The sequence below is a fragment of the Manis pentadactyla genome, chromosome 3 (genome assembly GCF_030020395.1).
Source record: "Manis pentadactyla isolate mManPen7 chromosome 3, mManPen7.hap1, whole genome shotgun sequence".
Lineage (NCBI taxonomy): Eukaryota > Metazoa > Chordata > Mammalia > Pholidota > Manidae > Manis > Manis pentadactyla.
This window is the reverse complement of record NC_080021.1, coordinates 34,065,484-34,079,191: the sequence shown is the minus strand read 5'-3', so window position 1 is coordinate 34,079,191 and position 13,708 is coordinate 34,065,484. Positions and strand designations below refer to the sequence as shown.

The 13,708-nt window shown below is 35.5% G+C and overlaps 1 protein-coding gene across 1 annotated transcript in view; it reads right to left on the bottom strand.

Moving 5' to 3' along the window:
• Window positions 1-13,708, bottom strand: part of ANGPT1 (angiopoietin 1) — a 274,777-nt gene that overhangs the window by 27,733 nt on the left and 233,336 nt on the right. The window contains exon 7 of the mRNA XM_036876436.2: window positions 10,176-10,342. Within this exon, the coding sequence (XP_036732331.1) occupies window positions 10,176-10,342 (167 nt within the window). The remainder of the gene's footprint in view (window positions 1-10,175; window positions 10,343-13,708) is intronic.

The window sequence follows — 13,708 nt, the reverse complement described above, 5'->3', positions numbered from 1 at the left end:
GATTCTTACTCAGATACTGTGAGTGTAGAGCTCAATCACACATAACCGTTAGCAAAATTTTGTATTTTTTCACTTATTCTTGGAAGAAGATCCAAAGCTCCATCAAATTTTTTAAAAGGTCTGTGATTCCTTGATAAAAAAACAAAACAAAAACCAAACAGGCTAAAACATATTGCAGCTGAAACTTGTTTTACGCCAACTATCCCATGCCTTCTTCCTTCTCTTAAACTATTAGCCCCACAGACCCACAAGCATGGTGTCTCCTTTTAGTGCCATTCAAGTGTTATTTCTGCATCAGTGTCACCTGGGTGTACTTGTAGGACTGAGATGTCTAGGTCCTATCCCAGCATCAGAATCTCTGGATATTGAACCTGGAAATCTACACTTCAAATAAACATTCTTTGACTATATGCATAAAGTTTGGACACAACCTAATAGTACCAGGGAAATAATAATAAAAATAAATATAATAATTAATTTATATTTTAGCATTATTATTATTATCAGCTTAATCTATATTAGAGAATGTCAAAGAAGCGATCAACATTCAGATGTAGTTCTGCTATGAACAAAAGGTGTATTTTTATAAATAGGTATACAAACTATATTCACTTGATCTTTAATAACATCTATTTTTAAAGCCTAGTTCATTAAAATAACTATTTCATAACAATGATGTAAATTAAATCTTTTATATATCAGGCATACCTTATTTTATTGGACTTCACTTTACTGTGCTTTGCAGATATTGCACTTTTTACAAATTGAAGGTTTGTGGCAACCCTGTGTTGAGCAAGTCTCTTATGCCATTTTCTAACAGTGTTTGCTAACTTATCCCTGTGTTTCATTTTGGTAATCCTCACAATATTTCAAACTTCTCCATTATCATATTTGTTATGGTGATCTGTGATCAGTGATTACACTGAGAACTCAGATGATGGTTAGCATTTTTTAGCAAAAGTATTTTTAAATTAAGGTATGTACATTTTTTTTAGACATAATACTATTGCATACTTAACAGACTATGGTACAGTGTAAACATAACTTTTATGTGCACTGAGAAACCAAAAATTCAGCTGACTCACTTTATTGTGATATTCACTTTATTGTGGTGATCTGGAACTGAACCCTCAATATCTTCAAAGTATGCCTGTATTTCTAGTCTGTGTATATATACATATATATATATGTAATATAATTAACTAAATCCTGTACTTTTTCTTAAGCGCCCAAGTTATTCATCCATGATGAGTTCTATAAAAATCTCGGTTTGCTATTACTTAGTGGCAGCTATCAAAATTGCAGGCAGAGACAAAGTACCTAGTCCTTGTAGACAGCAAACTATCAGTGACAATAACATAGCATCCTTTTCCAGGATCATTTGGCATAGGGAACAAGGTATGTTCTATATTTATCTTATTAATATTTTATGCCATTCTCATGGCATCGTGCAACACAGAAATTCTTGCATATAATTCACAGGTAAAGAAAAAAACCATAATAGCCTGGAGTTGAGTAGTTCAGGGAAATGAATCTCATTCAAACAACAATCCAAAAAACTAAAGGACATAGCACTTTATTAAAAAATCTTAAATGGAAACAGAAACCTACATGCTGCTATTCTAAACCATAAACCTCTGAGGACAGGTATTTTGACTTGTTGGTCTCTGAATTTCCAGCATCTAGATCAGTAATTGCCATATAATTGTCATCTGTGTTTGTTGAATGCATTAAAAATATTTGGTGATATGTCTTTCATATATTTATTCGGAAGTGCTTCCTTTCCAGACATTTGCCAAGCACTGGGGATAGGTCCCTGCCCTCCTAGAGGTGGCAGTCCAGGGAATAGCCAAATAATTGCCAATTACATACAACCCAATGTGATAAAGACCCTGATAAAGATATGCACAGGGCACAGTAGAGCATAAAAAAAGGCTCCTTACCCAATCTAAAAGCAGAGCTCCTCAGACTTAAGAGCTACAACTTAAAGGATAAAGAAAATCACATCAGGCAAAGAAGTTAAGCTCTTGAAGGGTAAGGGTTGAGTTCTGTGGGTTTTGTTTCATCCACAGTATCATGCACATTGTTGCTGCTCATATTTACTGAAGAGAATGATCAAAATACTGAGTGAAAGAAAAACTGATTGGCATGAGAGAAAAGACCACTTCAGATGGGCAGCCCTCAGGGGTTATCACCAATGACCAGCTCTAAGTCTCCCACAGATGAAGAGTTCTTTGGCTCTCCCCTTTGCTCTTAGCATCATGCTTTGTCATTATCCCCCTTACACCATATGCTGAATCAGTATCTAACTACTAGCAGTTCACCTAACAAGACATGCTGGGTCTCACTTAATGAGCCTTCACCTATGCTATTTCCTTTTCTATCACCAACTCTGAATATTTTTCCAGATAATTCCAATTAGCCATTTTTATGTCAGCTTACCCATCCCTTGGAAATCTTCTCAACCTCCTCAAACTGGTTAAGTTCCCCTACTCATATCATACTGGTCTTTATTACTGAATACACTATGTTCATGCAGTTGTAATTGTAATTGTTTGTTTGTCTCTCTACCATTCCCCCTTTCCCCTTTCCCCATCACACATGAATATGCACATGTGTGAACACACATACACAGAATGTACTGAAATCTCTGCGGACATCTTAGGATAGTACATAATAGAAAATAACAAAGATTTCCTTCTTTGAAGATACAGCCTTCATCTCTTCAATGACAGACAGAATTAGGAGGACCCCCAGCAGTGAGATGACAGAACATCTCTCTAGACTACTTCCTAGAGGCAGTGCAGGTTGGTTTTAGCAAATTTTAGCAACCTATAGTTTCTGAAACAGCAGTCGTCTGAGTCCTAGTATTAATCATTCTGGAGCAGGAATCCTCTGGGAATCCTTAGACCTAACAGCACTGGGCACTTGTTTTTATCCGTTTAGAAAAATCCAAAACTCTAGAGACTGACATTAATTTGCATTAAAGTCAGGTGATTTTCCTGGCCCTTAGAATAACTGAAGAAAGTACAAAGTGACTTTGAAGGAACATACAAATTTTGTAGATAAATGCTTCCTTCTCTGTTTTAGGAAGTAACCACAATAAAAATCATAGTTTAAATAAAAGTTATACACCTCCAACACTGGAGAAATTATTTGAAAATACAAAGTCAAACTGTTTGAAAACATTGAGCTTGATTATCTAGGCTAAAAATTCAAGAGGGTAGAAACTGCCAGGAGATTCCTTATTTAGTTTTTTCTACCTTGATCACTTCAGAAACTGCTATAAAAAGTGACTTCTCTCTTTGTTTTCAACACATCTGCTGCTGGTTCCAGCCAAGACCATGTAGCCCAGAGGATCAGAGAAATGAAAAACATTTCACTAAACGGAGTGAAAAAAATTTTGCAATACCTACAAAAATGCAGGGCTTAAATTTATGGGAGAGGCTCAAGAGAATTCTTTTCAATCGACACTAATTTGTTAAAAAAAGGATTTTGGAATAGGGAAGACTTTATCCTTACCTCCTCATTTTACTTCTGAAGACTTTAGACTTGGAAAAGTGAAGTAATTTGTCCAAGGTCATTCAGAAAAGTTTACAAATACAAGTCTAGAGTCTTGATTACATGTCTCTTGATTCCAGTACAATGTCTTTACCCATTACATCAAACTGCTTCCCAGTAAAGATCTTGGCCACAAATAAACTTTGTGCATAGAGATAGGTAATGGCCAAATTTATCTTGTTTTTTTGGCAATTTTGTTTTGAAGATTCCATTAATCTCTTCATGTGGAATCTCTTCCAGTAAAAGGCTTTAACATAGCCATACTTAGTTATATTCTAAAGGTACCATTTATCCCCCCTCAAAATAATATGGAGATAATGAAATATGAAGAATATTCCCAAATTGTGCAATATAAGTATTATAGTAGGATTCTATTATAAAATGTACATTATAATTGGTTATACATTATTATTCAGACTTTTCTAATACATATTTTCTATTGGTTCAAGAGAGGCTATTTTTATCATTATACTATCTGTCATAATTTACTAATTAAGTTAACACCATAAAAATATAAGGAAATTTACTTTAAGGAACAAACTGTAACCAAAAACATAAAAAAATAACATGTAGAATCACTTGATCTAATAAAATATGTTCACTAAATCCATGCCTTTCTAACAGGGCTGGAAATTTTTAACATATTTTTCTTTTTCTTTCTATACCTGAAAGCAGCACGAATACATTTATTTCCAGTTAATACATCTTTACTTTTTAATTACAATAAATAAATACAATGGTGATCACAAATATTTCTACAAATATCTGAGGTGCTAGCAAGGGGAAGGGTCAAAGGGATATTGTGGTAGTTTCCCACAACCACTTCAACCCAAAGAGATCAGCATTATGTGTTTTATACATTTTATATTTTGTAAGAATTTTCTTTAAGAGACTACATATTCCACTGAAAAAAAACAATACATTTAGTGCATTAAACTTAGCTCAACCAATAATGGAACAAATCGACCTTTTGTGCCTTCGGACATGATAAATGGGAAGTACACAGTATTGTTTAAAGAGCATTCTTGTCAACAAGATTTAATTTTAATCTTATCAATAAGAAATAATCAGATAAATCCAGAAAGAGACATTTCTGAGGAAAATTAGCCTGGAATCTTTAAAAATATAAATTTTGGTCAGGATTTAGTAGACTATTCTAAATAAAAGGGGACTAAGAAGACTACAGATGCCATGAGTTAACCTGAACTAGGTCCTGATCCAAATAAAAGAGATTAATGCCAATCAATAAAGACATTTCTGGGGAAAGAAGGGAATAGAATTCAATATAGATACCTCATTTGAATTTTTAATTGAATTAATAATAAATATCTTGAGTATGAATTAAAAGTATCTAAATATCATTCATAGTTGTATGGCATTCAAGTTAGTCCAATACAAAGGATATTTGTGTAATCTTTCTGACTGGATCACTACAACAAAATGGTGGGGATGACAAGGAGAAGGACATTATTCCCACTTAATGATGAAAAACCTGAGGTATAAAAGTAATCTTTCCTTATATCTCCCCTTTGTAGCTGTGGTCCTGCTTTGGTGGCTAGATATGCTTGTTCTTTTGGATTTCCCTGCGAGCTCAGGCTTGTCCACCACCATTCTGGGTTTCAGACATAAGCGTTAGTGACACTTTCTCTGATTTTTCTACCTTCACCTTTCATACCTTCACTTCTCTGGCTCATCTCACATTTGTGTAAGATAGAACTTGTGTAACCAATCCCTTATTTCTGTGACACCCATTATGGCTTTGCTTCTCTGACTGAACACTGACTGACAGAACCAAGTTAGTTTTATGATGAAGCCAGATTTCACTATTTAACAGCTTCCACATCTTCTGATTCCTATTTGAGAGTTCTTTCCAGCAGGTAATAGCCCCCCAATCCCACAGTTGATCTGTTATGTGTTTTTAGGCATTTGTTGTTGTGGTGGTGGCTGTGTATTTGTCTTTTCACTCAAAGTATTAGAACTAGTAGAGTATTCATGAGAAGTAGAAGGTCACTGAAGGTCCTAAATTGATGGAAACTCTTACTGAAGTATTTACTGGAGAGTTTAAAATTTTATCATTTATGAAAGAATTGAAGGACCATAAAATAAAAAAAGAAATGTATACATCAAGGTAATGCAAGTTTAGAAAACAATTTTTGAGCTGCAAGGAGCTTTACAAATACTTTAATTTTTAGGACATAAAACTGAGAACCAGAAATATGAAATAATGTGTCCATGAACATTTGGACTATTAAAGATAGAAATGGGATTAGCAGAAACATATTTTATCTATTATAGTGCTCTGAACGTATTTAATTACAGAATTAACTGATAGATTTTCCTTTACTGAAAGATAGTCATATGATGGACAGTTATAAGGCCAAAGGTCAAATAACTTCTCCTCATGTTAGTACCTGTGACCTTGAGCAAAGTACCATGCCTTCTGTTTTCTCATGTGAAAGCAAAGTGCTGGTATATTACATGTACTCACCAAATATTAGTTAATAATTGGACTACTTCAGGTACATAACTTGTATTTTGATAAAAATGGCTATACTCTGGAAGCTTAGAAATCAGTGAGAAAGGATACTAATATTTAATAAATAAAACCTTTTGTTTTTTAATGGAATGTGGATACTAGACAGTTATCTATAGACTGTAATGGATCTATGAGGAGGCAAGGCATCCAAACTGGCTTGAAGGTGAGGCTGTTGTATTTCTTTGGGAAATCAGGGTAAGAAGACTTACAGGGGAAAGCTTTTACAATCAATCCCTGTGCCAGTGAAGACGGCAGTATTGAGCAGAGGGAGAAACTGGGTTAAATGCAGTCACAGGGAAGATATCTCAGCTACTCTCAAGTGGAATTCTGGATGTTGGACGGTCCTTCAAAACTGTCCCAAGCTGGGGCAAGGGGCTCTTTCTGTATTTATATATTGACTAGTCGTGAGGTGCAATCCGCCTGCAGGAAGGAGCATTGCCTTTGGGTAATGTGACTTTCCTTAGCCATCAGCAGTGCCCAGGCAAGTAATCGGGGCTACAGGCTGTCAGGCAGCCAAGTTCCCTGGAGGCGGGACGGGGAGCGCTGCAGCTGCAGAGCGAGGCTATCGGGGAGCACGTCATAGCGCATACCGCGGCAGGTGTCAGGGAAGACTTCCTGGAATAAAGAACTTGAAACATTTAGAAGACGTATCCACAGTTGGGATTACATGGGGAGAGTAAGGATAAAGCATAAACAAAGCATAGAAGGTTTAGGGAAATTGCAAGTAGTTCCTGGAACATAATCACGAGGGGATATCTGGTTGGATGGTATCAGGGAGGAGTGTGATAGCAACAGTTGAAAACTGGGTAGGGCCCTGCCATGAAGACTTTGATGTGGCCGACTTCAACCCATAGATGTTTGAACACTTGAAATGTATGAAGGAGGGAAGAGACCAAGTCAGATTGTCTTTTAGAAAAACCACCCCAACAGCAGTGTGGGAGACGTACTGGAGAGCGTCAGGGCTGGAGGCAGGAAGGCTGTATAATAGTTCCCGTGTCAGATGATGAAGATCTGAATACTACTGCCGCTCCAGAGAAAGGATTTGATAATTTCATATGATGTGTTTAATGATGATACTCTGATTATTGTTTTTTTCTTATTTATATTCCCCTGGGTTCTATAGATTTTATTTTCTATCTGAGAAAACCATTTGGAGATTCCTTAGAGGATAAAAGGAAAGTATGTCTTACATTTGTAAGACATGTATTTGTAAGCTCATCTATCCATTAACAGTGCTTACTTTTATCAACATGTGTCTCAGCATGAGAGTTTTTAAATTAGGTTTATCAACTATGACCATGTCTATTACATGAGTTCCCAAACACAATTTCTGTTGTTAGAATACTTTTTAAAAAGAACACTCTTTAAAAAAAAACTTCTGAATTTAGTTTGAAAGAAGAAAAAATACAGAAAAATTTAAAAATATAAAACAAAATCTAGCATGAATTTCATCATTTTGACTTTAGTTGAAATTTATTTCACCATGAGGATCAAGTGATTAAAGTGTTAAAAATCATTTAATAAATTAGAAAATACAAATGTTGGTATTAATATGTTAAATTTTTCACAAGGCATCCTAATTCAGAAGGAAGAGAAATGAGGGCAGGAAAAGCAAACAGAGGCAAAGCTGGAAGTTTGGAGTTCTAACTTCAGGCCACACTTGGCATTACTGGGCCTGGAGAATCAGTATGGAACATGTGTGAATGACGATATAGGTTAGGGGGAAGTCACTAGGGTGTAGCTTCCCTTTTCAAGATTCTGTTTGATTTTCCTTGAAAGTGTGAATAACACCATTTTACAGTGTGCTATTTTAACTAAGCTTTCACTTTAACAGGCATTATGTTTTAATGAGTTTTAATTTCTCTTTTGATGCCAACATGAATCTTAATGCTTAATTGCATGAGAAGGTGATGATTACAAGACTTATTTTCTGCTGGGTCCTGGCAGGGGACAGGATCAGAGTCACCATCTTTATTACATCAGCATTACAGGGTGGAAGCCACACCAAACTAGATAGGAGTTAAACATCCCATATTTAGGAATGTTACAACCATAATTAGGAAGGAAACATCTCTTTCGTTGGTAAAAAACTGCATTCCTCTGGGCCTCAGCTTCCTTTTCCTTAGAGACAGATGTTCTCAATTACACTATTAATCCCTTCTGGATTTATAATTCTGATTCTCAAGGCTCACAATTCTCTCAAGAAATAAAAATGGGTTTATCTTAAAGGTAAGCCTCACTCGTGCTAGGGTACATACTTTTTGATCATATAGCTGCATCATGTGAGTGGAGATCAGAATCACACAGATGTTGAATGAATGAGAAATGCTCAACAAGGACAGTGGGCCCTCCAAGATGAGGTAAGGGCTCCTCCTTCATGCAGATACCAGAATGATATTCAGACCATGTGCCCTGAAGCCTACTTTAGATGCTGATAATCCTCCTAAACCTGCCTCATCACTTTGTCTCCTTGATACCACCCAGCCTCGCAAGCATGCATGTTTACACTGGAGTGCGTGCACACACATACACACCCCTATCTATGGAGACCTGAGAGACACTCTGAAAAGGAACCAAAGCAAATTCTTCAGGAGCCTAGAAAAAGACTTGACCAATTATTTGCTATCCTATTGACAGTCTATCTTGACATTAGCCAAGTTCCATAGTTTCAAGTTTCAGGTCAAAACATTTACATAACAGTACCCCTGATGTTTTACAGAGGTTTTTCTTGTTACAAAACTCTGGAAATATTGACTTCCTTGGAAACATTTCTCTTACACTCCATTGCATTTTATAAATGTCTCTTCTTTGGTTTCTTGAGTTGCCATTATGTACACCCTCAGTCCCTGCCATAAGACTATCAACTCTTTAGATCTATTTCTAATCCTCTGGTGTAATGATATCATCACTGTTTGTTAAGAAAATGATTATTATGCTGCCAAGGATCTAATCCCATACATAATTCTTTAAAATAAAATGAGTTGTGTTCATGAAAAGTTTCTAGATTCAAACTCCTAAAGAATGGTATGTTCCAAAAAGACAAATTAGCAGCAGAAAGTTAAACTTTAAGGGGATGGCCACACAGGTTGAAAAAAAGCAGAAGCCTCTGACTGCTGTCATTGCATTTTGCTTGTAGCAATGTACCAGATCTTTAATGTACACAATTGTGTTTCTATGACCAATGAGAGTAGCAACAATATTGAGTTAAAAAATATTTTGCAAGTCTAATACACTGATTATGAAACTGAGTTACACAAAATTATTAAGGACCTGTTATGTGTCAAGTCTTATATTAATGAGCAGTAATATAAAAGTAACTAAGTAGATTCCTTTAAGGGATGTCAGCCAGTTCCTTAGTGACCTAGTAAGTAACAAAGCTGGACTGTGAGGTCTGGGAGACTAGAGATCTTGCCACTGACTGCAAAACTGCCAATACCTAGTAGAGTTCCTGGGACACAGAAATAACTCAATAAGGGTGTGTGGAATAAATTTATCACACAACATTACTTGCTTATTTGTCTATTTTTATATCTACAATGATGCATTATTTGGATTTATTTTTTCCCTTTACTTTATTTACTGAAACAGTATAAATTATGCCTCACCTTATCCTTTATGTAAATCATTCAAAAACAGAGTATTTTGCTCTTTTGTCACTTTCAAGATGATGTGAAAGAAATAATTTAAGAAAGATAAATTATAATAAAGGCAAAAATCTTTGGATAGAAGTATTTATTTCAAGCCACTGTTTTGAGTGAATCTGTTGTCAGTTTCATATGTATGAATTCACTGCCCCTTCACAACAATAACAATAAAAATAAAAATAATAATATGTTTGACTTAATACCCCAACCTCTAGAATTTGAACCAACTATCAGGACAGTCTGTGAAAATTGAAATTCAGAGCTTTTAAGTACTCTACAGGACTTTTTGTCTCTCTGTGCCATAGGCCTAGACAAGCAACCTGATTTTTCATTTCGAAAGATGACTTTCATCGTTGCTTTTTTTCAGTTTTCCACTAAAACTATTAAGTGACTAGGCCCATGGTAGTCAGGCACTACACAGAAGGAGGACTTACCTGTAGTTTTGTTTTTCATTTCCTATGTGGAATCTGTCATATTGTGAATAGGCTCGGTTGCCTTCCCAGTCCATTAATTCAATTCTTAGTGTGTACTGCCTCTGACTGGTTATGGCAAAAATAAACTCGTTCCCCAGCCAATATTCACCAGAGGGATTTCCAAAACCCTGAGAAAGAAGATAAAGAAGCAGTTGTTATTTTAGAGAGAACCTCTTTAGCTCAGTATTTAACTATGTTCTAAATAATAAAAAAAAATTCTTTAAAAGTAAAGATATGTCTTTCAAATTTTTACACTTTTTCCAGTTACCAATTCAATCCTTTTTTGTTATGTTTCCCTCCCTCAAGGTTTATGTCTAATTCTTATAGTAAAACCTGACACTCAAATCTGTGTAGATGAGATGTTGTTGGATTAAATGAATCTGGCTAATGAGTTTAACCAGTAAACCCTTCTCAATTACAGCTTGCGTTTGAAAATGTTTCTAAAATACCAGTTAGTGAAATATTTTGAACATAACTTTAAACATTTTTCAATTAATATTATCAGGGTGGTATCAGAAAAGTTATTTGACAATGTTAGCATTTTTGTTGTTAATAGTATTTAGGAGTCAAATCATGTTCAGACAATAACTTAGATTACCAGACCCTTGATGTTTCTAGCTCTAATGTTCTCATTTTTAATATTAATAAGCAAATTAATGTGAATCAAGAACTTTAATTATTTAAATGCTTCACTGGCATGGATTTGGATTTTGAGGCTCATGTGTAAGAGCTTGTGAGTGAACCTAGCTGGCTGCTCTGCACCTCAGTCTTAATATGGCTCTTGTACTCTTTAGGGATATCCCAGTCATGGTTAAGTGTTCAGAATAGTTTCTTTGTAGGAAAAAAAAGTGGTCCCCAAAAGAAAGCTAACTTTTAATGGTAGTGATGTTAGTGAAAGAAAAATAAAGAATCTTAAGAACCTGCTGGCATTCTAGATTCTGGGTATCCACAAATGCCTCAGAAAGTATTGACTGGTAATATCTGAAGTTCAGTATAATTCGTGATCTAATGTTTGTCTTACTGACCAGGCTGTGAGACCCTTGAGAACAGCGCTGTGCTGTATTGGTGAATTCTCAAAGACAAGTGGAATGCTTGGGCATTCATATGTTTTACTGAAGTTCAAAGAAAAGTGAGTAAAAGAAGGGAGGAAGGAAGGAAACAAAATACAATAGTACTATGCAATGACATTTAGAAAAGGAACCTTAAAACACAATTACTGTTGTAGGTAATTCGGTTGAGTGTCAGGGAAGCATTTCTTAAAGTTCTTTAGACACTTCAAGTTTTTCTTAAAATCATAATTACTGGAGCTTTGGCTAAAAAAAAATTCCTGCATCTACACTGAATCACAATATCTGGCAGTGGGGCCATGAATCTGCAGTTGAACAAGCTCCCTATTTGTCTTATCCACACTAATATTTGGAAGACATACCTCTTGTAATCACAGGATATACTATTGTGTTTTGGAAAGAAACAGATTCTGATTGAGGTATTCATTAACAAGGTTTTACTTTGTCTATTTTGAGAAGTATGAGGGAAATACTAAAATAATCACAGCAATCTTTATTTTCTCAACACAGATGATAAAGTTTGGAAAACCTCTGCTTCCTTTCAAATTTAATGTGTATCAACTTTATAGAATTGTAACTACAGTAGAAGTATTCTTAATTGCTTTCTCTTTTAACCAACTTAACACATGAATTAGTGTTCTTCATTCCTTCTTTAAAATTCAGTGATGCCCAGAGTATACTAAAAGCGTTAAATACATTTGTGCATTATGCCAGCTGACTCACTCAGCAGTTGTGTTTGGTCCCAAACCTGTTCATGCAGTTCTGGTGCTGTAGTGATGAGATTTATAATGTTATGTAAATAAGTTGAATATCAGTGGGGAAAGGCGGTGTTTTGTTTTGTGTTATATAAAATCTAATTTAAATATTTAGGTTTGCTCAATAAAAGCAAAAAAGCACCATCAAAAAAAAAAGGCTTTTTTCAATTATGTGCTGTTGCAACAACTCTGAAAGACTGCAAAAACAATAAAACATTAGAAGGTTTTTAATTTGCATTGCTTTGCATGTGTCTTACTTGCTGTGGTAAAAAAATGGAAGGTAGAAATTTGATGCATTTCATAATGGGAAAGTTTTATCAAAGAACCACAGACACAGAATTTCAAGCTTCAGCCCTACATTTTAAAAAATGGGTAATGAATGTAGTTTTATATTTAAAATGAAAATAAAATACATTAGTAGATGTAGGCACACTTTTTAAGTTATTCCATAACTTAACTCAGTTTTTGATTAACTGAACACCCTTCCTCCCGACTGTACTGGACATATGCTCCCTTTGCTGCTCAGAACAAAGATATGGGACCCACTGAAGTCAGTATTCCAGGGGCTCCTTGCTTCTCTGTTCCTAAGATGCTCAAGTCACACTTTGCAAAAATTCCGTGTTGGCAGGAAATATTAGAGCAATTTAGGATGTACTAAGAATTTTACACATTCTCATGGCAGCTGGTGCTACATACCAGGGAGAAGAAGTTTACCTTCTCTAATGAATAAGCAAAACAGAAAGTTACAAAGGACTGAAAATCAAACATTAGCACATTCTCAGTTGCAGAAGCCACTGAAAAGAAAAAGATGACTGCTGGGATTTTCCCTTCATTTCTTCTCAGCTCAGATGTGTCAAACCCTCCCTCTGGCCACTTGCCCTCTTCTGTGTAGTTAGTTAGAAGGGATATAGCAAGTATACTAAACATGAATAAGTAGGCTGAGAATGACAACGTGTTAAGTTTCAGGTCACTTCCAAGCTCCTGAAAGTGTTACGTGGATAAAACTCTCCAGCTTCTCTAGGGAAAAGTGCAGTGATGGCCAGTGAGCCTCAGACATGGATGAGCATTTAAGAGCCACCATCCCCATCTTGGTAGGCAGGGTTGTGCCTCATTCTAAGTGAGAGTAAAATCCTTCCTAAACAGTTTGTTTTTCCTGATTGAAAATGGAGGAAGAAGTGAAAAGAAAGCAATAAAGTTTGCTTTTAGAAATGAAAACTCTTATTTCACCTTCCTGAAAACCATCTAAACATGCTTTATTGTGGGAACAAAAGGTTTGGCTACAATGAATCAAAATGGTTCTTAGAGGAAACCTTCTAACAGCTAAGTTCAGTGATGCAGAAACAACTGTTTCATCAGAAAGATAAAAAATAAGAGAAAGAAAGGGAAATGGGTTCCTACATTAGCAACTGCCTACTGGATAGTTTATCAGGAAGATCATGAATCTGATACCCAGGAATGAAAACTTGGCTTTGATTAGGTAACTTTTACTTCCTATCTCTGCTCCAATTTGAATCCCTGTTCTGCCACATATTTGTTGTGGAACCTCCAATATTACTTCTGAGCCTCAGTTTCCTTATCTGCAAAGCAGGGATGAAAAATGTCATTTCTAAATATAGTGTTGTGAGAAAGAAATAACATACCTAAAGCATTTAGCTCAGTGCTGATACATAAG